Here is a 22,749-nt window from a genome sequence, read left to right as displayed (position 1 = left end):
CTCTGAAGACCACAGGTCAGATCTTATCTGACTTGGTGTCCCCAGTTCCTAGCATGAAACCTGAAGCTTCATAGCCCCAAATAGACATTTGTCTAATTGAAAGATTGTAGAGGAGGGTTATTTGGAGGGAATGGTGGTGAATAAAGACAGGCATGAAGAAAGAAAAGCTCGTGACCTTAGGTAGATTCCCAACTCTTTTCTAGCCTGAGTTCTCTCACTGATAACAGAAAGGGTCTTAAATACAATTAGGTGGTTCTCAAACTATGTTCCAGGACACTCTAGGGTTCAAAGAACTACTCCTTGTCCACTGTCCCTAAGACCAGCCTCAGCTTCCTGTGTCTACTTTTTGTGTATAGATTTTGTTCTCAAAAGGTGGGATTCACAGCCAAAAAAAAACATAAAGTTTTGAGACCTCTAGGCTATTTGATCTTTAAGATCCCTTTAAGATCCCTTGTTCTTAAGAATAAAATCCTAATAAGTGACCCTTCCTGATAACACATTCGTTGCGCACCATTTGTGACCCTGTGGTAAATTGTCTGAGTTGAGGGGTGGGTTTCATGTCCCCTGGCTGTGAGACAGAGAGAAAATGAGGTACAGAAGGGCCCTGAGCCCTAGAATTGATGCTAGTGATCTATGTGTCTGTTGTTCCTGTGTCGGCCATTCCTGTGTCCCGATGAAGCAGGACAGCCCAGCTGTAAGGCTCGGTGCATGACTCAGGAAGGAGAGATCATGACCTGCTTGCTAGGCCACACTGCTTCCTGACGGGGTAGGTCCAGGCCTCCCTGTGAGCTCTTTAGAAGGGAATGACTGAGTTACTACCCCAAACACCATGAGTCCCCAATAGGTAACTCATGTTCTGCCTCCTCCCTGACTGTCCACCATTTAAGAGGCAGACTGAGTCAGTTACCAGTTGCTACAATAATGCTATGTAACAAATAATCTCCCCCACCCCGCCCCCACCGAATCTGAGTGACACACAATCACTGTTTACTTCACTTGTCCGGGTCAGCTGGACGTGCAGCCGACCTAGGCTAAGCTCAGCTGAGAGGCCAGCCTCACAGGGCTTGCTCATACATGTGAGTGGATAGCTGACCCCAGCCAGGTGTGGTTATGGAGTTCAGCTCCAAGCGTTTCTCCTCCTTTTTCTGGGATATGTGGGCCAGCCTGAGCGAATACTTCTCACACTGATGGCTGAAGTGCAAGTAAGCAAGCAGAAACAGACAACATGTTGGCGTCCTAAGATCTCAGATGGAAACTGGCAAGCTTTCATTTCTGCCTCAGATGGCTCAGCCCAGAGTTAAGTGGGGAGGTGTCACAGGCTTTGTTTATTGTTGTTAGGTGGAGCCGAACCTTCTACTTTAGTTCAACACGTTTTACTGAGCATCTCTGTGTCCCAAACCCTGCAGTGGGAATAAAGAGATGAACGAAACCCCGTCCTTGTCTTCACATGGCTTGGAGTCTTGGAATGGGGAGAAGAAGTATGGAACTCATGACACTCAGGGTTTAGTTTTATTTTTTTGTTTTCTTATTTATTGGCTTCACTGGGTCTTCATTGCTGTGCGAGGGCTTTCTGTAGTTGTGATACACGGGCTTCTCATTGCAGTGGCTTCTGTTGTTGCGGAGCACAGGCGTGTAGGCTCGGTAGTTGTGGCACCCAGGATTTAGATGCTCTGGAGCATGCGGGATGTTCCCAAAGCAGGGATTAAACCCATGTCCCTTGCATTAGCAGGTGGGCTCTTAACCCCTGAATCACCAAGAAAGTCCCACTGCTCAGCATTGAGTTTTAACTTCAACATTTAACTATTCTCTAAACCCCTCTATGCATGGAGGTGTAGGCAGAAGGAGACTCACAGTCCAGTGTCATTCCCCTGATGCCCTAGCAGCTCTCAAGGGCAGGGTCCAGATTTCCATCCACTAAAAGCTTCCAGAGGGAAGGCATAGTTACTAGGGCTCCTGTGAGGGCTGCAAGCCCCCAAGGGCAGGATCCCCAGAATCAGAGGGCTCCTTGACCTGCAGCCACCTCCTCTCCAGTGGAGGCCTTCCTCCTCCAGTGGGCAGAAGCCTCTCTGATGAGGGGATCACATTCTCCCCACTCCCTATCTCTTCTCTCATATCTCACTTGCACCTTCTACAGGGGCCTAGAGATGGGGAGGTGACTCAGGCCTTGCCAGCAATGCTCCCAAACCTAGATGCCTGTTGCCTTCTTAGATGCCTGTCTTTGAAACAGTGGCCCCAAAGAAGAAGGGAAAGACAGCTGGGATGATGATGGAGCCAGAACCATCAAGTTTTTGGTATTTGCTGCAGCAGAAGCAGCAGCAATGCAGAGGATGAAAATCAGCCAGGCGTCTAGAGCTCATTCGACTCAGGCTGGAATGTGTGATTGTGTTTTCCATAGCAGAAGGAAGTCCATATTACCATTTCTTTTTACTTGGCCAGAGTCAGGGTCTTTTCTTCTGCCACACCGCCCCCCTACTCCCTATCTGTGATTTACTTTTATACATGAAGATTCCTGGGGCCCAAGTAAAACTGGGAAGGGCATTCTGATAACATTTCATCCTCCCTCACCCCCATCCCAGCTCCCACGATCCAAGGCAAACAAAAGCTCTTGCTTACACAGGTGTGCCTGCAACCCAGAGCAGGACCCAGAGAGTGAGCAGAGGCTTGGCAGATGGATGGTGCCTGAGAGATGGTCACTCTCAGTTCCCCAGGATAGCTTCCTCCTGCTGTTGGAGAAGGCAATGGCAACCCACTCCAGTACTCTTGCCTGGAAAATCCCATGGACGGAGGAGCCTGGTAGGCTGTAGTCCATGGGGTCACGAAGAGTCGGACACGACTGAGTGACTTCATTTTCACTTTTCACTTTCATGCATTGGAGAAGGAAATGGCAACCCACTCCAGTGTTCTTGCCTGGAGAATCCCAGGGACGGCGGAGCCTGGTGGGCTGCTGTCTATGGGGTCGCACAGAGTCAGACACGACTGATGTGACTTAGCAGCAGCAGCTGTCAATTCTGGTGCTTCATCCAGACTTTCAAGGCCCTTGGGTCTCTGGCTGCATCCTTCTAGCATACCTGGTCCTGTGTATTCCACCTATTGTGATCAGGGATGCACCTGTCAGCTCTCTAGTGAGCAGAATCTGAGGGTGTGGGACCCAGGATGAGTGAGTTTTTAAGAAGGGGCAGGGGGGCAGAGAACCAACCTGGATGAGACCACCGCAGTGAGGAGCTCAAGTGATCAGACTGGGGAGGAAGGCTTGATGGTGGCAGGTAGGCTGGGGCAGGACTCATGAGGCCTCCTAGTGCATCCTTCCACTTCCTAGGTACCTGCCTACTTTGTGCTTCAGCTTCCTCACCTGTAGAGTTAGAATAATGATATACTTACTTCAAAAGGTTGTTTTGGGGCTTCCCTGGTGGTCCAGTGGATAAGAACCTGCCTGCCAATGTAGGGGACATTGTTTCGATCCCTGGTCCAGGAAGATCCCACATAGTGAGAGGCAACTAAGCCCATGTGCCACAACAACTTAAGCCTATGCACCCTAGTGCTCAGCAACAAAGAGAAGCCACACAATAAGCCCACACCACAACTAGAGAAAGCCCATATGCAGCAACGAAGACCCAGCACAGCCAAAAATAAATAAATAAATTTAAAAGTTGTTGTGAGGATTAAACACATTTAGAATAGTACCTGGCGCCTAGTGAATTCTCTGTGCGTGTACACTGGAATTTTTCTTATTATTATCTAAATGGTAGGGAACTGTCTGTACCAGTCAGAGAGCTAGGAAGTAAACTAAGGAGAAAAAGGCCAACAGGTCCTGATTCTGGGAACAGGTTCTCAGAAGGTGAGAAATCCATCAGACAAGTCTCTCTGCATATTCCTGGTATAGGGCAAGGGTAAAAAGATAAAAAGTCATTCTTGGATGTTGCCCTGAATAGCATAAAGCTGGAGAAGAGAGCAAGGAAGATGTGGAAACTCCTGTTATCCACGGTAGAAAGCAACAGAGGCTGTGAGCCACCCAGAGGAATGTTGCTCTGAATGTTGTAAAGAGGTGACATCAGAGCTGAGCCTCAATGCTTGAGAAGAAGGGAAGAAAGGCCTTCAGGCAGGGTGGACAGCATGGGCAAAGGCACTGGGGCAGCTCAGACAGCAGGGAAACTTTATTCAGTTCCAAGATCTGCTGAGTACTTTCCATGGACCAAGCACTGCCACGGGTTAGTTCCTGCGTTCAATCTTGTCACCCACACATTGAGGTTGGCATTATTATTCCCATTTTATAGATGAGTAAACTGAGGACCAGAAAGGAGTAGTCCCTGGCCCAGGGTCAGCCATTAATGAATGAATGCTGGAGCCAGGCTTCTAACAAGCCCCCTACCCCGAACTCAAGACCACGCTTTCTCTAGGCCTGGCTTCGCCCTCAGAGAGTCTGGCAGGAGGGCAGGAGGAACCAGGCCATTCCTGACACCTTGGCCCAGAAAGGCTGTTCTCTTTTCCTTTGATGGCCCCACATTCACACTATGAATTCCTGCCTCTGGGCCACCCTGCTGATTCCTGCACATCACCTTTCAAGGCCAGGTCATATCTCCAGAGGCTTCCTGACACCCTGGCCCACAGCTGTCTCTCCCAACCCTGGCACACAGATGGCCACCTTGCACCTTCTCTCTTTGAGATTTCCTCAGGTGGCTCGGCAGTGTTTGAGGCCAACCCCAAACTCGGTGCTGGGTCCAGCAATCACTTACACAGACCCCATCTTGCCTTCATGGTGCCCCTGTCCTGGTGGGGAGACTGGACTAGTCAAATGATCACACCTGCTCTGTATAATTACTAACCAGCTAATTCTAAAGGAGGAGTCACAGGTCACCTGTTAGTGAGTTCAAGGGGTGTTGAGATCATTAGGCAAGATCTGAGGTAATGGTGGAGTGAGGGTGGTCAGGGAAGCTCCCTGGGGAGATGGAAGAATGGGACATGTTTGCTAAGATCTGAAGCAGAAGACCAGATCAGAAGATCAGAACTTCTCTGAGGAGAAATTCATCAGAGAGGCTCTGGCAGAAGAAATAGCATGTGCAAAGGCCCCAAGACAGGAGGAAGCCAAGTGTGTCTAAAGAGAGCAGAAAGACAGCCCTGGGCCCTGGACCACAGGAAGCCAGAGGAAAACATGATAAGAGGTTAGGAAGGCTCAGAGGGCATTGGGGCCAGGTGGGGACTTTGGATTTTCTCCCAAGATCCTTGGGAAGCCAGTGGCAGCAGTGGGGGTGGTCCTGGGAGAGGGTGGAGTGGCCCAGCATTGATGCTCAGCTGAGCCTCCCTAAGCTCTAGCTCACACTCCCCATGGAGCTGCCGAGTCCACAGGAAGTCTGGACGTGTGTCAGCCAGCATGCCTCAACAGCTGGGACTGGAAGTGCCCCACCTGGGGACAGGTCGGTGGCCTCCACCTTGGCCTGCAGTAATGGGTTTGAGGCCCAGTGATGCTCAGACTCCATTCTGTGGTTTCAGTGCCTTCCTGAGACTGGCTGATGCTTTTTCAAAAGAAAGATAAGCTTCTGAGAAAAGCAGCAGCAGCTGATGTAATTTTGGCCACAGTCCACAGGAGAGCAGCCCAGGAATTGTGGCTTTTTTCCCCCTCTGTCATCAATATCAAGGGCAGTGAAGTGGCCAGCTGCCCAACCAGGCTCCCGGAGTCTCTGCAATCGGCCTGCTGATTCCCCCCAGAAACAATTTTGTTTTGTTTTGCTAGTGCTTGGGGTTCATAAGTCTCTTAGAAGAGTACATTCCCTGAGAATGAAAGCCATCCGCCATCAGGGGAGCAGTCCAGAGATCTTGTCAGGAGACAAGGTCAGGGTGTCAGACTTGACATCACTTTTAGGAAATCCGTACTCTGGTTGGTTCGTTTGGTCAGAAGCAAATGCCAACTTGAGGAAGAAACCAGCTCTTTGTAACTTAATGCCCCGGCCTTGAGAGTATTTGTCCTCTCCCTGTGGCCAGATTTCACTAATCTTGTCCCAGGGGGTTGGGGGTGTGGGTACTTGGGGAGATAGGACCTGTCCTAGATGGACCCCCCCCCCCAGAGTGAGCGGAGGAGCACAGGGCCACTTCCTCCTTTCCCATCTGCTGACCCCAACCAAACCCAAAAACATAGGAGGTGGGACCTGAGGGTAAGAAAGGAGAACCCTTTCTCTGAAAAGAATTTTCCTGCTCCCAGAGGGTCCTTCTCTGAAAAGCTGCTCTCCCAGGGGTAACACAGAGCCTAGCGCCCCAAGCAGTCTGACCGTGGAAGTGCCCTAACCGCCTCCCAGCCGAGTGATTTGGGGCAAATTAACCTCCTGGAGATATGATAATATCTATTTCACGAGGTTGGTGTGTGATTTAAATAAGTAATATAAAATTACTGGTTAGATACCTAGAATAGTGCCAGGAATATATCAGTGCTCAGTAAATATTTTTCCTCCTGCTCCTCACTGAGGGGAGAGAGCATCCCAGACAAATGCAGGTCCTGGTCTCTAAGCATTCCATCAGTATCTGTTGACCGCTGACCATAACCGAGATCTTGATTCAAGGCACCAAGTATATGACACTGAGCAGTGTCTCTCGGCACTTAGAGGACATAAGAATATTATGAAATATCAGCTGTGTGACAATAAACAGATAACTATGTAACATGTTAGGAATAAGTGCTATGAAAATAAATGAAGAAGGGAGATGAGCGTGACAGGGTGTCCTGGTGATGGACAAAATGACATTGAAACAGGGACCCTAATGATATGAGGGAGTGAGCCCGGCTAGTAACTCAGAAAGGAGCATCCAGGCAGAAGGAAAGGCAGCAAGGGCAAAGATGCTGAGCAAGGACAGGTCTGACACATTCTAATAACAGGAAAGGGGACAGTGTGGCTAGAGCAGAAGAAAGGGGGGCAAGAGTAAATGAGGGGCAGAGGGAAACAGGTGGGGTTCCTTTGGGGAATCACAGGGCCTTGCAGGTAAAGAGTTTGGCTTTGACTCTGAGTTGGTGGGAAACTGATGGAGGGTATGGAGCTGGAGTCACAGGATCCAGTAGGTCTTGGAAGGATCCTTCCAGCCATGTTCACCCAAGATGCACCGATAGTAGAGAAGACCTTGAAGACACAGTGTACACTCTTGACTTCACTGGCCCTCACCTCCCTGCCGGCCTGGGAGTGGTGGGGTGGGTCTGGATTTCCTGACTGCCAGGCATGCCTGCCTCTTGCTCAGGGTCCCCTCATTCTGCTGGGCTTGGGTACAAGAATGGGAGGACCACAGACCACCAGGGGACATTTCCAGGGGACACCAGGGAGCCAGATAAAGTGTTTCCCCTGTAGTCAGGGAATGTGTATGGCCTGTGCACATATGTATGTGTGTGTGCAAGTCCATGTATGGGCGTGTGTGCATGCACATATGTGACTCTCTGAATGTGCATACATGCATGTGCATGTACCATTTCTGGGAGAGCTGGAGAGTTCCACTTCCTCTTTGACCCTTCTCTGTCCACCTCCCACCTGTGCACATGTGAGACCAGTGTCTCTCTCTGCTCTGTGACGTGCCCACATTGGCCAAGGACCAGTGATCCTTCATCCCCCTGTGCTCACCTGATCAGGCCCCTCTTCCCCAGGGCTGCCAGCTGCTGACCAGGCTGATAAGTCCATTCGTTGCTGGGCTTTGTAAATAAGGCAATAATGGTTAACACATGAGAGGAATGGCAATGATATTCTGTCTGCTGTGCTCTATTAATTATTGTTGTTCAGTCACTAAGTCGTGTCCAACTGCCCCAAGGCTTTCCATTAGGCAGAATCAGTTAATTGACCAATTAGGGGCCAAGGTGAAAGGGTTTTAAGGGACTTTCCCTGCTTTGCCTTGGCTGCTCCAGCTGAGCAGTGGCCCTGGCTGGAGCTTTGCAGGTGGATTCAGAAGGAGATGGTCAGCCAGCAGCACTGGAGCCATGGCCACTAGGACCCCAGGCCTGGCTGGGGCAAAGGGGATGGCAAAAGAGGTGGGAAGTCAGCTCCCTGACTACTTAGCAGTTGGAGGTGAAAGAAGGGAGAAGGAGTAGAGAGAGAAGGAGGAGAGAGGAGGGAAAAGACAGGGAAAAAAAAACATGCAAGAGGAGACCAGCAGAAGTTAGAAGCAGAGTTAGAGGAAGGAGTGATGGAAGAGGACAGGGTCTGTCCCTTCCTTGTGAGACCAGGGATTCTGTTGGGGAAGGACAAGGTCTTACCCTTCAGACCTGCTTGGTCTCTCTAAGAGGAGGCTGTATACCTGTGCCTCCCCCAGCAGACTGGCTCCCCCCAGGGCAGGGGCTGGGCCTTTGCCATCAGATTGTTGGCTCTCCAAACAGGGACTATGTTAATCAACATTGGGGGCTCCCCAAGGATAGGGGTACATCCTCCATCCACAGCCAAGACCCTCCAAGTTAGGTGATCTGCTGGGGGTTGCCGGTCACGGCCCTAGGACCAGGACATCTGCCTGCCTGACCTCTCTCCTCCCCTCTCAGGGTTCACGGCCAGCTTCAACATGGACACCAAGAAGCCCCGAGTGATCCCTGGCTCCAGAGCTGCCTTCTTTGGCTACACGGTGCAGCAGCATGACATCAGCGGGAGGAAGTGGTGAGTGACAGCTGCCACCCCTCCCCTGCCCCCTCCTTCATAGCCCTGCACCTCCCCCCACCCAGGCCCCCCATGGGCTGGCAACACAGGCCCTCACATGCAAATGCCCCCCCTTCCCAGGGACTTGACTTCTTATCCTGGAAGGTCAGGGGCTGCCTAGGATCTGCCCGTCTATGAAACCATGAGCATCCCCTTCATAGGCCTCCATCTTCTCATCTGAGAAATGGGAATGAACACCCTCTTTCTCCTGGTTATGGGACAGCACAGGCAGCAGGCACCAAGAACCAGTAATCACCCCCTCTCATCCCCTCTCAGGGCCCCAGGGTCTCATCAGTAGGGGCATCACTTCTGGTTGTGGCTGTTAGGAGAGCTGTGGAAGGTGGGGTGTCTCTGCAAGGATGGATATGTGTGCTCAAAGCTGAAACACAGGCCACAGTGGGGCAAAGGGAAGTGAGAGAAGGCTAAGTGTGGGAAGAGGGTCAGAGAGAGCCCACGGACCTCTCTGGGGCGGAGGCAGTCAGGAGGCGGGAAGGGTCAGCCTCCTATTTCTAACATAACTTTGTTGGATTATATTTTACATATTATATAATTTGCTCACTTCAAGTGTCACTTCAGTGATTTCTTCTGAAATTTACCAAGTTGTGCAGCCATCACTACAAATCAGTTGTAGGCTATTTCACACACACCCCATTTATTTATTTAAGAATGTATTCCAATATCAAACAGCAAGGTTCAACAATGTAAAACCACAATTACTTTTGTACCAACCCAATAGTATCTCGTAGTGGGTTTAGCTGGCATTTCTCTAATGACTAACAATGTTGAGTAACTTTTTGTGAATTTATTGGCCATTTTGGTATCCTATTTTATGATGTGTCTGATTCAGTCTTTTGCCCATTTTTAAAATTGTGTTGTGTGTATTTTTCTTAATAATTTATAAAGCTTAAAAATATGTATATTCTACATACAAATCCTTTGTCAGAGAAAAGCATTGCAAAGAACTTCTCCCTGTCTGTAGCTTGCGTTTTCATTTCCTTAATAGTGTCTTTTTATGAACAGAAGTTCTTTAATAAAGTCTAATTTATCACTCTTTTTATAGTGTGTTTTATGTGTCCCATTTAAGAAATGTTTGCTTCTCTCAAGATCATGAAGTTGCTATGCTATGCTAAGTCGTGTCCGACTCCTAGCGACCCCATGGACTGCAGCCTACCAGGCTCCTCCGTCCATGGGATTTTCCAGGCAAGAGTACTGGAGTGGGGTGCCATTGCCTTCTCCATCATGAAGTTACTTTCCTCTTTTTTCTTCCAGAAGTTTGATGTTTTTGCTTTCTCATTTAAGTCACTGGTTCATCTCAAATAAATTTTTGTGTGAGATGTGAGATAAAGGTCAAAGGTGTTTTTTTTCATTTAAAATATGGATATCCAGTTGATCTAGCATCATTTGTTAAAAGACTAATTTCCCACTGAATTGTAGTGTCGTCTTTGTTGAAAATCAGGTGACCCCTATAAGTATGGGTCTATTTCTAGCCTCTGTTCTAATCTATAAAGTAGAAAGCTGCCTTGGTTACTGTAGCTTCAAAGAAAGTCTTGAAGTTAGGTAATGTGAATTCTTCACATTTGTTCCTCTTTGACAAGATTGTTTTGGTTATATTAGGTCTTCTGTGTTTTCCTATGAATTTTAGAATCAGCTTGTCAATTTCCCCTCATCAAACTTGCTGACATTTTGATTGGGATTATGTTGAATTTATAGATCAGTTTGGGGAGAAATGAGTCTTGCTAATACTTAGTCTTCCAATCTATGAACATGTATATCCCTTCACTTACTTAGTTTTTAAAATTTCTCCTCTTAATAGTGCTTTGAAATTTTCATTGTAAAATTCTTGCATATCTGTTACTTTGGTTCCTAGGTACTTGGTATTTTATGCCAGTTAAAAGGAACTGTTCTTTTTTAAAATTGGAATGCTTTTATTTAATTTTCCCCAATCTTTTGCTGGAATGCCAAAGTAGGAAGTCAAGAAACACCTCGCGTAACAGGCAAGTTTGGCCTTGGAGTACAGAATGAAGCAGGGCAAAGGCTAATAGAGTTTTGCCACGAGAACGCACTGGTAATAGCAAACACCCTATTCCAACAACACAAGAGAAGACTCTACACGTGGACATCACCAGAGGGTCAACACCGAAATCAGATTGATTATATTCTTTGCAGCCAAAGATGGAGAAGCTCTATACAGTCAGCAAAAACAAGACCAGGAGCAGACTGGCTCAGATCATGAACTGCTTATTGCCAAATTCAGACTTAAATTGAAGAAAGTAGGGAAAACCACTAGACCATTCAGGTATGACCTAGATCAAATCCCTTATGAGTATACAGTGGAAGTGACAAATAGATTTAAGGGACTAGACCTGATAGACAGAGTGCCTGATGAACTATGGACAGAGGTTCGTGACATTGTACAGGAGACAGGGATCAAGAAAATCCCCATGGAAAAGAAATGCAAAAAAGCAAAATGGCTGTCTGAGGAGGCCTTACAGATAGCTGGGAAGAGAAGAGAAGCGAAAAGCAAGGGAGAAAAGGAAAGATATTCTCATCTGAATGCAGAGTTCCAAAGAATAGCAAGGAGAGATAAGAAAGCCTTCCTCAGCGATCAGTGCAAATGAATAGAGGAAAACAACAGATTGGGAAAGACTAGAGACCTCTTCAAGAAAATTAGAGATACCAAAGGAACATTTCATGCAAAGATAGGCTCAATAAAGGACAGAAATGGTATGGACCTAACAGAAGCAGAAGATATTAAGAAGAGGTGGCAAGAATACACAGAAGAACTGTACAAAAAGATCTTCACGACCCAGATAATCACGATGGTGTGATCACTCACCGAGAGCCAGACATCCTGGAATGTGAAGTCAAGTGGGCCTTGGAAAGCATCACTACGAACAAAGCTAGTGGAGGTGATGGCATTCCAGTTGAGCTATTTCAAATTCTAAAAGATGATGCTGTGAAAGTGCTGCACTCGATATGCCAGCAAATTTGGAAAACTCAGCAGTGGCCACAGGACTGGAAAAGGTCAGTTTTCGTTCCAATCCCAAAGAAAGGCAATGCCAAAGAATGCTCAAACTACCGCACAATTGCACTCATCTCACATGCTAGCAAAGTAATGCTCAAAATTCTCCAAGCCAGGCTTCAGCAATACGTGAACCGTGAACTTCCAGATGTTCGAGCTGGTTTTAGAAAAGGCAGAGGAACCAGAGATCAAATTGCCAATATCTGCTGGATCATCGAAAAAGCAAGAGAGTTCCAGAAAAACATCTATTTTGACTATGCCAAAGCCTGTGACTGTGTGGATCACAATAAACTGTGGAAAATTCTGAAAGAGATGGGAATACCAGACCATCTGACCTGTCTCTTGAGAAACCTGTATGCAGGTCAGGAAGCAACAGTTAGAACTGGACATGGAACAACAGACTGGTTCCAAACAGGAAAAGGAGTACGTCAAGGCTGTATATTGTCACCCTGCTTATTTAACTTATATGCAGAGTACATCATGAGAAACGCTGGGCTGGAAGAAACACAAGCTGGAATCAAGATTGCCGGGAGAAATATCAATAACCTCAGATATGCGGATGACACCACCCTATGGCAGAAAGTGAAGAAGAACTAAAGAGCCTCTTGATGAAGGTGAAGGAGGAGAGTGAAAAAGTTGGCTTAAAGCTCAACGTTCAGAAAACTAAGATCATGGCATCTGGTCCCATCACTCCATGGGAAATAGATAGGGAAACAGTGGAAACAGTGTCAGACTTTACTTTTTTGGGCTCCAGAATCACTGCTGATGGTGACTGCAGCCATGAAATTAAAAGACGCTTACTCCTTGGAAGGAAGGTTATGGCCAACCTAGATAGCATGTTTAAAAGCAGAGACATTACTTTGCCAACAAAAGTCCGTCTAGTCAAGGCTATGGTTTTTCCAGTGGTCATGTATGGATGTGAGAGTTGGATGGTGAAGAAAGCTGAGCGCCGCAGAATTGATGCTTTTGAACTGTGGTGTTGGAGAAGACTCTTGAGAGTCCCTTGGACTGCAAGGAGATCCAATCAATCCGTCCTAAAAGAGATCAATCCTGGGTGTTCATTGGAAGGTTTGATGTTGAAGCTGAAGCTCCAATACTTTGGCCACCTCATGCGAAGGGTTGACTCATTGGAAAAGACCCTAATGCTGGGTAGGATTGTGGGCGGGAGGAGAAGGGGATGACAGAGGATGAGATGGTTGGATGGCATCACCGACTCGATGAACATGGGTTTGGGTAGACTCCGGGAGTTGGTGATGGACAGAGAGGCCTGGCGTGCTGCAATTCATGGGGTCGCAGAGAGTCGGACACGACTGAGCAACTGAACTGAACTGAATCTTTTGCTAGTATAATAAAATACAACTGATTTTTGTATATCTACGTTATATCCAGCAATTTTAGTAAACTCATTTGTTTCTATAGTGTGTCTGTAGATTCTTACATATTTTTATGTATACAAGCAGATCTGAAATAATTGTAGCTTTATTTCTTCTTTTCTAATCTTCATAGCTTTTATTTCTGTTTCTTGCCTAATTGCAATAGCTAGGATGTGCAGTTCTAGATTGAGTAGGAGTTGTGATACTGAACATGCTTTTCTTATTTCCCTTGTTAAAGGGAAGACTATATTTCATAGTTAAATAAGATGTTAACTATAGTTCATTCATTTGTTTGTTGTAGATATCATCAGATTAAGGAGGTTTTCTTCTATTCCTAGTTTTCTGAGGTTTATTTGTGTGTATGTGTATAAATAGTTGTGGAATTTTATCAGATTTTTTTCTGCAAAGATTGAGATGTTGTGTGGTTCTTCTTTATTCTGTTAATAATGTTAATTATATCTACAGATTGATTTTTTTAGTATTAAGCCCAATTTTTATTCCTGGGATAAACTTTACTTGGACACCATGTATTCATGTGTGTGTGTGTATTTGTGTGTGTGTGTGTGATTCTATTCATTGACATATTCTCAGGAACTTTGTTTCTATGTATATTGTATACCTCATATATTCATAAGGTATATGGTGCAGCTAAATGCACCCAATGTATTCTTTTTTTAAATTTTTTCTACACCCAATGTATTCTTAATTACATATATTTTATTTTGTAACTCCTGAATTCCTGTTTGATTTTTTTTATAGGCTCTAATTCTAATTTCTCCTGTTTGTCCATCTTTTACTCTATTTTTTTAAACATATTAATAACAGTTATTTTGAAAACCTTCTTGGCTAACTCCAATATCTGGATCATCTCTGGCTCTGTTTCTAGTGACTATTTTACCTTATGGTTACCAGTCACTTTTTCCTGATTCTTTGCCTGTTTAGTGTATATTTTTTCATTCTATGCAGATTATTGTGACTAGTACACAGTGGAAGCTATAGATTGTGTTACCCTCCTTTAGATAATGCTACATTTTGTTCTGATAGGCAATTAGAACACTGGCGAAACCACCTAGAATTTACCACAGCTTGGTTTGGGCCTTGGTTAGGGCAGGTATCATCTAGTTTTGCCCTTACTCCTAGGGTGCTTCCCTGATGGTTCAGAGAGTAATGAGTCTGACAGCAATACAGGAGACCCAGGTGCAACTTCTGGTTCGGGAAGATCCCTGGAGAAGGGAATGGCTACCCACTCCAGAACTTTTGCCTGGAGAATTCCTTGAACAGAGGGGACTGGCAGGCTATAGTCCTTTGAGTCACAAAGAGTTGGACACAACTGAACAATTAACACTTTCTTTCACTTACTCCTAAGGCACAGTCTTTACTCCTAGGGCATGAATTTGCGGGGATCTCAACTGAAAGCCCACAGCATTCATTAAAATTTCTTTATTTTTGACTAGGCATGAACCCCAACATCTCCCAAGTACTGGGAAGCCTCTAAAATCTCTGCCCCACTTCTCTGATAAATTTTCCAGAGTCTCACACCATACATGCATAGCTTAGGGGTCAGCCAAGGATCCTGAGGGAAAATGTTAGCAGTTTGGGGGCCTTTTTCTCTGTGACTCTCTCCTTTCTACCTGCTCCCACCAAATCCTGGTCGTTTTTTCAGTACCCATTCCAATCCCTGTTTCCTCCACCCAGCAAGTCTGCTGTTCTCTGTCTGGACTCTCATTCCCCATTCTGCAGTAGGAAAGTACCCTCATCGAGAAAGCTGAGTGAATGTAGGTTTAGTGCCTGTGCTTCCCTTTATTCAAGTATTGAGGTCTGTATTGACTGCTGGCTGGTGCCTGAATATAATTGGTTCATATATTTTATCTAGTTTTCATAGTTGTTAATGGCTGGAATTCAAAGTCCTCTTTCATATTCTTTAATCAACTGAAATATCACTTCCCCTGAGAAACCTTCTCTGACCATCACTTCCCATCACTAGATTAGTTGTACCCATAGAAATATATATTTTCTTTTTATAACATTTATCAGATGGATAGTAACTGTCTGCTTTATTGTCTTACAGAAATCAGGGGTATGATACTCAAAAGAACATACTTTGAAAGGTTGAATTAATGGTTTGAGACTCTCTCAGCCAGCCCAGACATAAAAGGCACATCATCTATATTCTTTTTTTAACATTTATTTTTTTGAAGTATAGTTGATTTACAATATTAATTTCTACTGTACAGGAAAGTGATTACAGCATCCATATCCTTGACATGATATGAAGAGTTAAAGGTTAAATAGAACTGGCTTTTCTCAGGTGGAATTTGTTTTGACCAATATTTGTTTATTAAGCTTCTGTTAATAAGTTTTACTAGACTCTGCAAAATATTGGTATGAGTAAGACTTGGTTTTACTCTCAAATAACTCACAGGATAGTTGAAGAATTGATACTAAAATCCTTGAAACAATTAAAAAACAATGCAAGACAAAATACAACCTGGTGTTAATTATGTTCATCTTTGTAAGACCACTTTCTCCATGAAGGCTTTCTGGATCCTTCTCCTAGCCTAAAATGGCCTTACCCTGCCCAAGCCCTCTCTCTCCAATGGCCCAAATCACTTTCTACCTTGTGCTGGAGTCACTTAGGCCCATGGCACCCCTTACTTATTGAATGCTAGTCTCACTTCCCTGTGCCTGCGAGCAGCCAGCCAGATGTCTTGCTCACAGCAGAAATTCAGCCAGAGTTTGAAAGGAGAAATCTCTGTGGCTGAAGTCTTTGGGAGGGTTTCATAGAAGTGGAGCATTGAGTGAGGTCTTGGAAGTTGGGGCTCAGATGAGCAGAATGGCACAACAGAACTGATGTGAGGTCGCTCTTGCTGGTCTGAGTGCAGCTGGAAGCATCCTGGGAGAGAGCTGCACTGTAGCCACTGGACTCGAGCGTGTTTTCTGCCACAACTGAACTGAGAGATACAGAGAGGCCTTGGAGACCCACCTCCTGCAGAACAGACAGGAGCACACAGGCCCTTTCAGGAATCCCTGTTCTCACTTGCATGGACCCTACTGCATATCCTACTCCGTTGCTTCCCCTCTCTTTCTCCTCTGATCCCCATTTTTCTTACCCTGTAGGCAGCATTCCAAGAGTTTTATCCATATATAAGGCCCTTTGGATCTTAATAATGGGAAAAGAGAGATCAATGTTGGTGTCATTTTATGGGACACTGGCTGGCAGATATGCACAGGGATGGCTCCAGTAGTGCCTGTTGTTTGATGTCTGTGGAATTCTCCAGGCCAGAATACTGGAGTGGGTAGCCTATCCCTTCTCCAGCGGATCTTCCTGACCCAGGAGTCGAACCGAGGTCTCCTGCATTGCAGGTAGATTCTTTACCAGCTGAGCTACCAGGGAATCCCTAATAATGGGAAAAGAGAGGTCAATATTGGTGTCATTTGTGGGACACCAGCTGGCAGATACACACAGGGATGACTTCACTGGTGCCTGTTGTTTGACGTTCATGCCAGGAGGTACCTCAAAGGAAGAACAGGAGCAGGGGTCTGAAGTCCAAAGACTGCCACTTGGACGGAGACCTTGGGAGAAGCTCTCTCAGCCTCCTCTCAGCAAACACCTCTGTCTCGCACAAAGTACATATGAAAGAACCTATCTCAGGGTGCTAGGAAAGATCAAAAAATACCAACCAAAGAATGCATTTTGTGATCAGCAAAGCAGGAAGTGGAGAATGGGATTGCTTGCACCCAGAAAACAGCCAGATCTAAAATCAGGCCCCTGATGACTTGGTCAAGAGACTCTCTCTGACCCAGGCTCTTCTGTCTCCCGGGTGTGGACCCAGCTTCTGGCCCTTAAGGTGGAGTTGGCATACCTCAGTCTGCATCTCCTGAGCCTGCAGTGGGGCCAGGGAATATGTGTTTTAAAGAACTCCCTGGGAGACTGAAGATCACCATCTCCGCTGAGCGCAGGGAGATGCCACTGGGAAATAACATCACCCTCCAGCCCCTGCCCAGAAATCCAGGTCCCAACACTACCAGCCCCAGAGATGGGCTCACTAGTTGCCTCTGACCACAGGTACCAATGAGGTCTGGCCCCATTTATCAGGCTATGAGTCTCCTTGAATGTCAAGGGCACCAGACCCTGATGTAAATGTTAAGAAGACAAAGGGACAGACCTAGTGGGGCTGCCACTTTATCCTCTTAACCTTTCATCTCCTGCCCCTACATTCCCAGCGCAAACCCAAACTCGGCAGGACTAACTGTAAACCAGTGCCTCACACATCTTGAACAGTTTTCCACATGCCTCGGTTTTAGCAACAATAACAACACTCACAGGCACACAAAAAGAAAAAGAGAAAACAAATTCCTCTCGGGCTGAGTATTCTCTGCCCCTGCTCTTTCAGCCTTTGTGTATTTTCAGAGAAATTTAATCCACATGACTCTAATGTATGTACATTGAAATCATTAAGCCGGTTGGTTTTCAAGACCATTTGATGTCCCAGAAACTCCGGTGTAGGGTTTGCAGAGGGCCTCTCAGAGACTTTGGTCCAATGGAGCAGGAAGCCTCCTGGTGCTGAGAAGAAACAAAGCTGGGCCCCACGAATTTCCAATTTGTCACTAAAGCTTTTACCCCGGAGAGCAAAGTCTCAGCTCTCAGCAAGGCAGCGCATTTCGCCTCCTCCCCTTGTGGGCGTTAGGAAGCAGGAAACTGATAGCCTAGTAGGTTCTAAAAGGGGACCCCTTCTGAACTCAGTGGGCTTTAAGGACAAGAGGGCATGTGAGTTCCCTGGGCTACAGGTTCAGGGACATGAGCAACTTGTAAGAGAAATGGGCTTGTTCCCATTTTACAGATGAGGCAACTGAGACTACAAGAGAGATAACACAATAAATGTCTGAGTTATATCTTGAGCCTAGATCTCGTCAGGCCCAAAGCAGCACAGAGCAGCAGCAGCCTGTGCTCAATCATCCATAATGGTGGAAGCTACAATCATCCATAGTGGTGTCCCTCCCAACCAGCTACACTGCTGGCCCCTTAAGAGCCAAGACTGTGAGGTCCCAAGACCCAGCACTGGCAGATTCATATAAAAATGCTAAGCCCAGTCAGAAAGAGAGGCTGTATGGTTGCAGAATGCTAATCCTGGATGATAAATCCCAAGAGAGGGCACACAGAAAGGATCCCAGGAGTCAATGGAAGGGAGAGTGAATGTCTAATTCAGCAGGACCAGGCGGGGGAGGCGATCAGGAGAGGGTTGTGGAGGAGGGTCCTTCCAGATGGGTAGGATTTCTGTGTATAGAATAGACAAGGATGAGCAGAGTGTAATAGATGGAGGGAACCATGGGGGTAAGAGGACAGGGGTGAAAAAGAAAAGGTCATGTTTAGAGAAAGGACACTGTCCCACGTGGCTGGAGGAGGAAGTGTGGAAAGCAGAGCAGTAGACCAGAGGCTGGGAGAGCGAGGAGAGTGCCACAGGGGTTCTTTGTTTTTTTCCATTTTTTTTTAAGTGGAGGATAATTGCTTTACAATGTTGGGTTAGCCTCTGCTGTACAACAATGTGAATCAGCTATACTCATGTGTATATCCCCTCTCTCTTGAGCCTCCCTCCTACCCCGCAGCCACCCATCTCTCCTCTCTAGGTCATCACAGAGCACAGAGTTGAGCTCCCTGTGCTATACAGCAGCTTCCCACTATCTATTTTACACATGGTAGTTTGTATACGTCAATGCTACTTTCCCAATTTACCCCACCCTCCTCTTCCTCCCCCTTCTCTTCCTGTGTCTACGTGTCAGTTCTCTCTGTCTGCATCTCTATTCCTGCCCTGCAAATAGGTTCATCAGTACCATTTTTCTAGGTTCCACATACATGCATTTTGTTGTTGTTCAGTCATGTTCAACTCTTTGCGACCCCATGAAATGCAGCACACCAGGCTTCCCTGTCCTTCACTATCTCCCAGAGCTTGCTCAGACTCATGTCCATTGAGTCGATGATGCCATCCAACCATCTCATCCTCTGTCGTCCCTCTTCTCCTCAATCCATCAATCTTTCCCAGCATCAGGGTCCTTTCCAATGAGTCAGCTCTTCGAGTCAGGTGGCCAAAGTATTGGAGCTTTAGCTTCAGCATCAGTCCTTCCAATAAATATTCAGGGTTGATTTCCTTTAGGATTGACTGGTAGAGAGGAGACTGAAAAGGAAGCCAGATGCACTGAGTCTTGGAAAGCTCACCGTCGCTCAGGTCTCCAGCAGACCCTAATTCTCAGAGGCAGAGGTGGGTTGGGAAGGACAGGGTGACTGGGAGCAGGCCCAGGAGGTGGAGGTGGACACTCCGTGAACATGGGAGCGGGGCTTGACCTTCCCCCTGAAGTCAGGACTGCAGTCAGGACTGCTCCCCTGACTAGAAAAGTCTTAGAAAATATTTAGCCCCATTCCCTCATTGGGCTTCCCTAGTGGCAGAGAAAGTAAAGAATCCACCTGTAATGCAGGAGTCCTGGGTTTGATTCCTGGGTCGGGAAGATCCCCTGGAGAAGGAAATAGCAACCCACTCCAGTATTCTCGCCTGAAAAATCCCATGGACAGAGGAGCCTGGCAGGCTACAGTCCATGGAGTCGCAAAGAGTCGGACATGACTAAGTGACTGAGCCCAGCACAATCCCTTATATTGTGGGCCAAGGAAACAGGCTTCCCCACTTCCCTCTGGGCCAAGGAAACAGGCCCAGAGCTAGAAAGGCCTCCAGCAAGGTCACCCTTGGAACTCAGCTCCCAGTACCCAGTCCACAGTGCTTCTTCTCCCTGTTGTGTTTTCACCTGGTGCGCAGGTGAAAAGTGCCAAAGTGTCAGCGCACCCACCATCTTCATCCCTTGTCTCAAGATCACTAGATAATAATAGCTCACGTGTGTGCATGCTAAGTCGCTTCAGTCATGTCCAACTCTGTGTGACCCCATGGACTGCAGCCCGCCAGGCTCCTCTGTCCACAAGATTCTCCAGGCAAGAATACATGAGTGGATTGCCATGCCCTCCTCCCAGGGATCTTCCCAACCCTGGGATCGAAACTTCATCTTCTATGTCTCCTGCATTGGCAGGCAGGTTCTTTACCACTAGTGCCTGGAAAGCCCCAGGTAACAGCTACATAAACCAAATTCTAATATGGGTAGGGCATTAATTCTTCTACCAAGGTGTATGTACTGATCTTCCCAGATAAACACGTTTGTATTTTCACTAAGATCTTTCATGTCTAAAACCCACTGATGATGGAATTCGGGCTTGACTGTAAAGGAAATCCATGAGGAATAAATACACAAAAATTGGGCAACAAGGTTTGGGGGAGAATGGATACATGTATATGTATGACCGAATCCCTTTGCTGGTCACTTGAAACTATCACTACATTGTTAATTGGCTATACCCCAATACAAAATAAAAAGTTTAAAGTTAAAAAAATATTGACCAGCAAGCCTAGGCCTGACGGGGATGCCCTTGTATCATTCCCTCCTCTTCAACCCCCAGATTTCCCAGCCTCTCATCTGTGGCCCTTTTCTGCAGGGTTTATAGCAACATCCCGAAACGGGCTGAGATCTTCTGCCTCAGCGGTATGTGAATGCACATTAGGGCGGCCCCTGTTGTTTAGTCACTAAGTTGTGTCCAGCTCTTTTGAGACTCCATAGACTGTAGCCTGCCAGCCTCCTCTGTCCATGGGATTTCCCAGGTGAGAATACTGGAATGAGTTGCCATTTCCTTCTCCAAAGAATCTTCCTGACCTAGGGATTGAACCCAAGTCTCCTGAATTGGCAGACGGATTCTTTACCACTGAGCCACCTGGGAAGCCCAAGGTGGCCCCTAACTGCAGGAAAAGTCTAGGCTTCAGAACTACACAAACCTGGGCTCATCCACTTTTCTATCTGTGGGAACTTGAGGATGTTACCTCCACCTACTGGACACAGTTTCTTCATCTGTAAAATGGACATGATGCTGCACACCCCTAAGATTTGAGGAAAAAATAGGAGATGGTGGGTGACGTGTCTGCCATGGGCAGATGCTGGATAAATTAGGTCCCTTTGCTAGCCTATTTCCCAAGAAAGCATATGGTGTCCAGGAGAGGTTTCCAGGAAAAGGGCCCCAGAGGCTGGTTTTGGTGGCAGAATGATAGATTTTATCCAAGTCGTCCCTCCTCCCTGACAGGGCCAATTGTCAGGCCTGGGGCAGCCTCAGCCGTTGTTGCTGTGGAAATCTCACTAAGGAACATCCTAAGCTCTTTTCCTGGCTCAGGCCCCCAGAGCGGGTTCCCAACACCGCAGCGCATACATGCCCTCTGCTATTTTCTCTTGGAACAAATAAAACCCAGCACCGTGACTCATGCTGGTGAACAATAAATCACTACAGAAGCAAAGCCCAGGATACGATGAAACTACCTAACACACGAGAGAGAGGGAGAAAGAGAAAGAGAGAAACTGCAGTCACTGGGGACATGTTGGCAAGGGGCCCAGGGCCAAGCCACCCAGCAGACCCTGGCAGTTGGGCAGCACATGGACAAGCAGAGAGTGAGCCACAGAGGGCTGGACAGTTACACAGACATTTATCCTCACGGAGTTGTGGACTCCTTCAAGTGCTCAGAAATATAAAGCAGCATTGAGAGCAGCCAAGGAAAGCTTGTCAGCCCCAGAGCGCAACGAGCCTGTAAGATGCAGCCTGCAAGTGGTCCTGCATCTCCAGATTTTTCTCTTCTATGTTAGCTTTCTCTCTAACTCTCTCTTTAAAAAAGAAAAATATCGAAACAACACAGGAAAGTTACAGACTTGAAGAGTATGTGAGCAGGAGCCTAGGTCACCTCTGACACACTCAACAACCCGGTCAGCCAGAGACAGAGCCACGGCCAGTCCTCAGGGCCATAGAATGACCACAGTTCTGGTCCTGGCGAGGCAGGGAGCCAACTTCTATGTGCTCTGGGGGTAAGAGGCCCAATCTCAATAGTGGAAATATTGAAAGGAAAGTCTCCTGGTTTCTAACCTCTAAGAAAGAAAATAAATCTAATTTGGGCAGTTCAGGGAAGCCAGAGGGATTTGCCAGCTCAGCATCTTTTCCACCCTCCATCCCCTACTCCTGCCCTCACCAGCAGCAGCCTGTGGGCTCTTGCACCTCCCTCCCTTCTCTGACGCCAGTGCTGTCCGTTTTGTGACTCTACAGTCCTTCCTAAATCCAGAGCAGGAAAGGAAAGGGGTGCCCTTCACTTGAGGTGAAGAGATACTAATGTTGAGATCCACTCCATCTTGAGAATGGCTTTCTATAATTTCATAAGCTTGAATTTTCGTGGCTGGTATTCCATCACTCCTTGGCACTTTATCCGCCGTTACCATAGCCGACACTAGGGGGCGCAAGGCCTCCTCTCTAATCATCTGTAAGGGAAACCCCTTGGATGTCACTAAGGCCCGCATCTGCTTCCATTCAGCTAGGCTATAAAATGTGAGACACTAAATTCCTTACTGAAAACCACAAAGTGGAATAAACATGATTTAAAGTTATATGCAATTAGAAAAACAAATCAACATGCTCTATGTGCTTTTTCCTCACTAACCTTAGCTGTGATCTGTCACTAACCTAACCCTTGTTTTCTCCAGGCATGGCTAGAATACCTTCTTCTAACTTTCCCTGCCTATTTCATGAAGAATCAAGGGCTCTCCAGGATTTCAAACTCTTGCAGGTGTTTGTTCTTTTCTTTCAACAACTTCTTTTCTACAC

The 22,749-nt window shown here is 46.7% G+C and overlaps 1 protein-coding gene across 3 annotated transcripts in view; it reads left to right on the top strand.

Moving 5' to 3' along the window:
- Positions 1–22,749, top strand: part of ITGA11 (integrin subunit alpha 11) — a 134,500-nt gene that overhangs the window by 30,729 nt on the left and 81,022 nt on the right. For 2 of the 3 annotated variants that reach the window (XM_081511891.1, XM_081511889.1), the window contains exon 2: positions 8,489–8,600. In XM_081511891.1, coding sequence (XP_081368017.1) covers positions 8,489–8,600 — 112 coding nt within the window. Of the gene's footprint in view, positions 1–1,023; positions 1,203–8,488; positions 8,601–22,749 lie in introns of those variants that run through there. The other variant, XM_081511890.1, reaches the window with a different exon arrangement.

The sequence above is a fragment of the Giraffa tippelskirchi genome, chromosome 7 (assembly GCF_054371585.1).
Source record: "Giraffa tippelskirchi isolate mGirTip1 chromosome 7, T2T-mGirTip1v1.2.pri, whole genome shotgun sequence".
NCBI classification, from domain to species: Eukaryota; Metazoa; Chordata; class Mammalia; order Artiodactyla; family Giraffidae; genus Giraffa; species Giraffa tippelskirchi.
The sequence above is the reverse complement of the archived record's forward strand: the minus strand, read 5'-3'. Positions and strand labels throughout refer to the sequence as shown.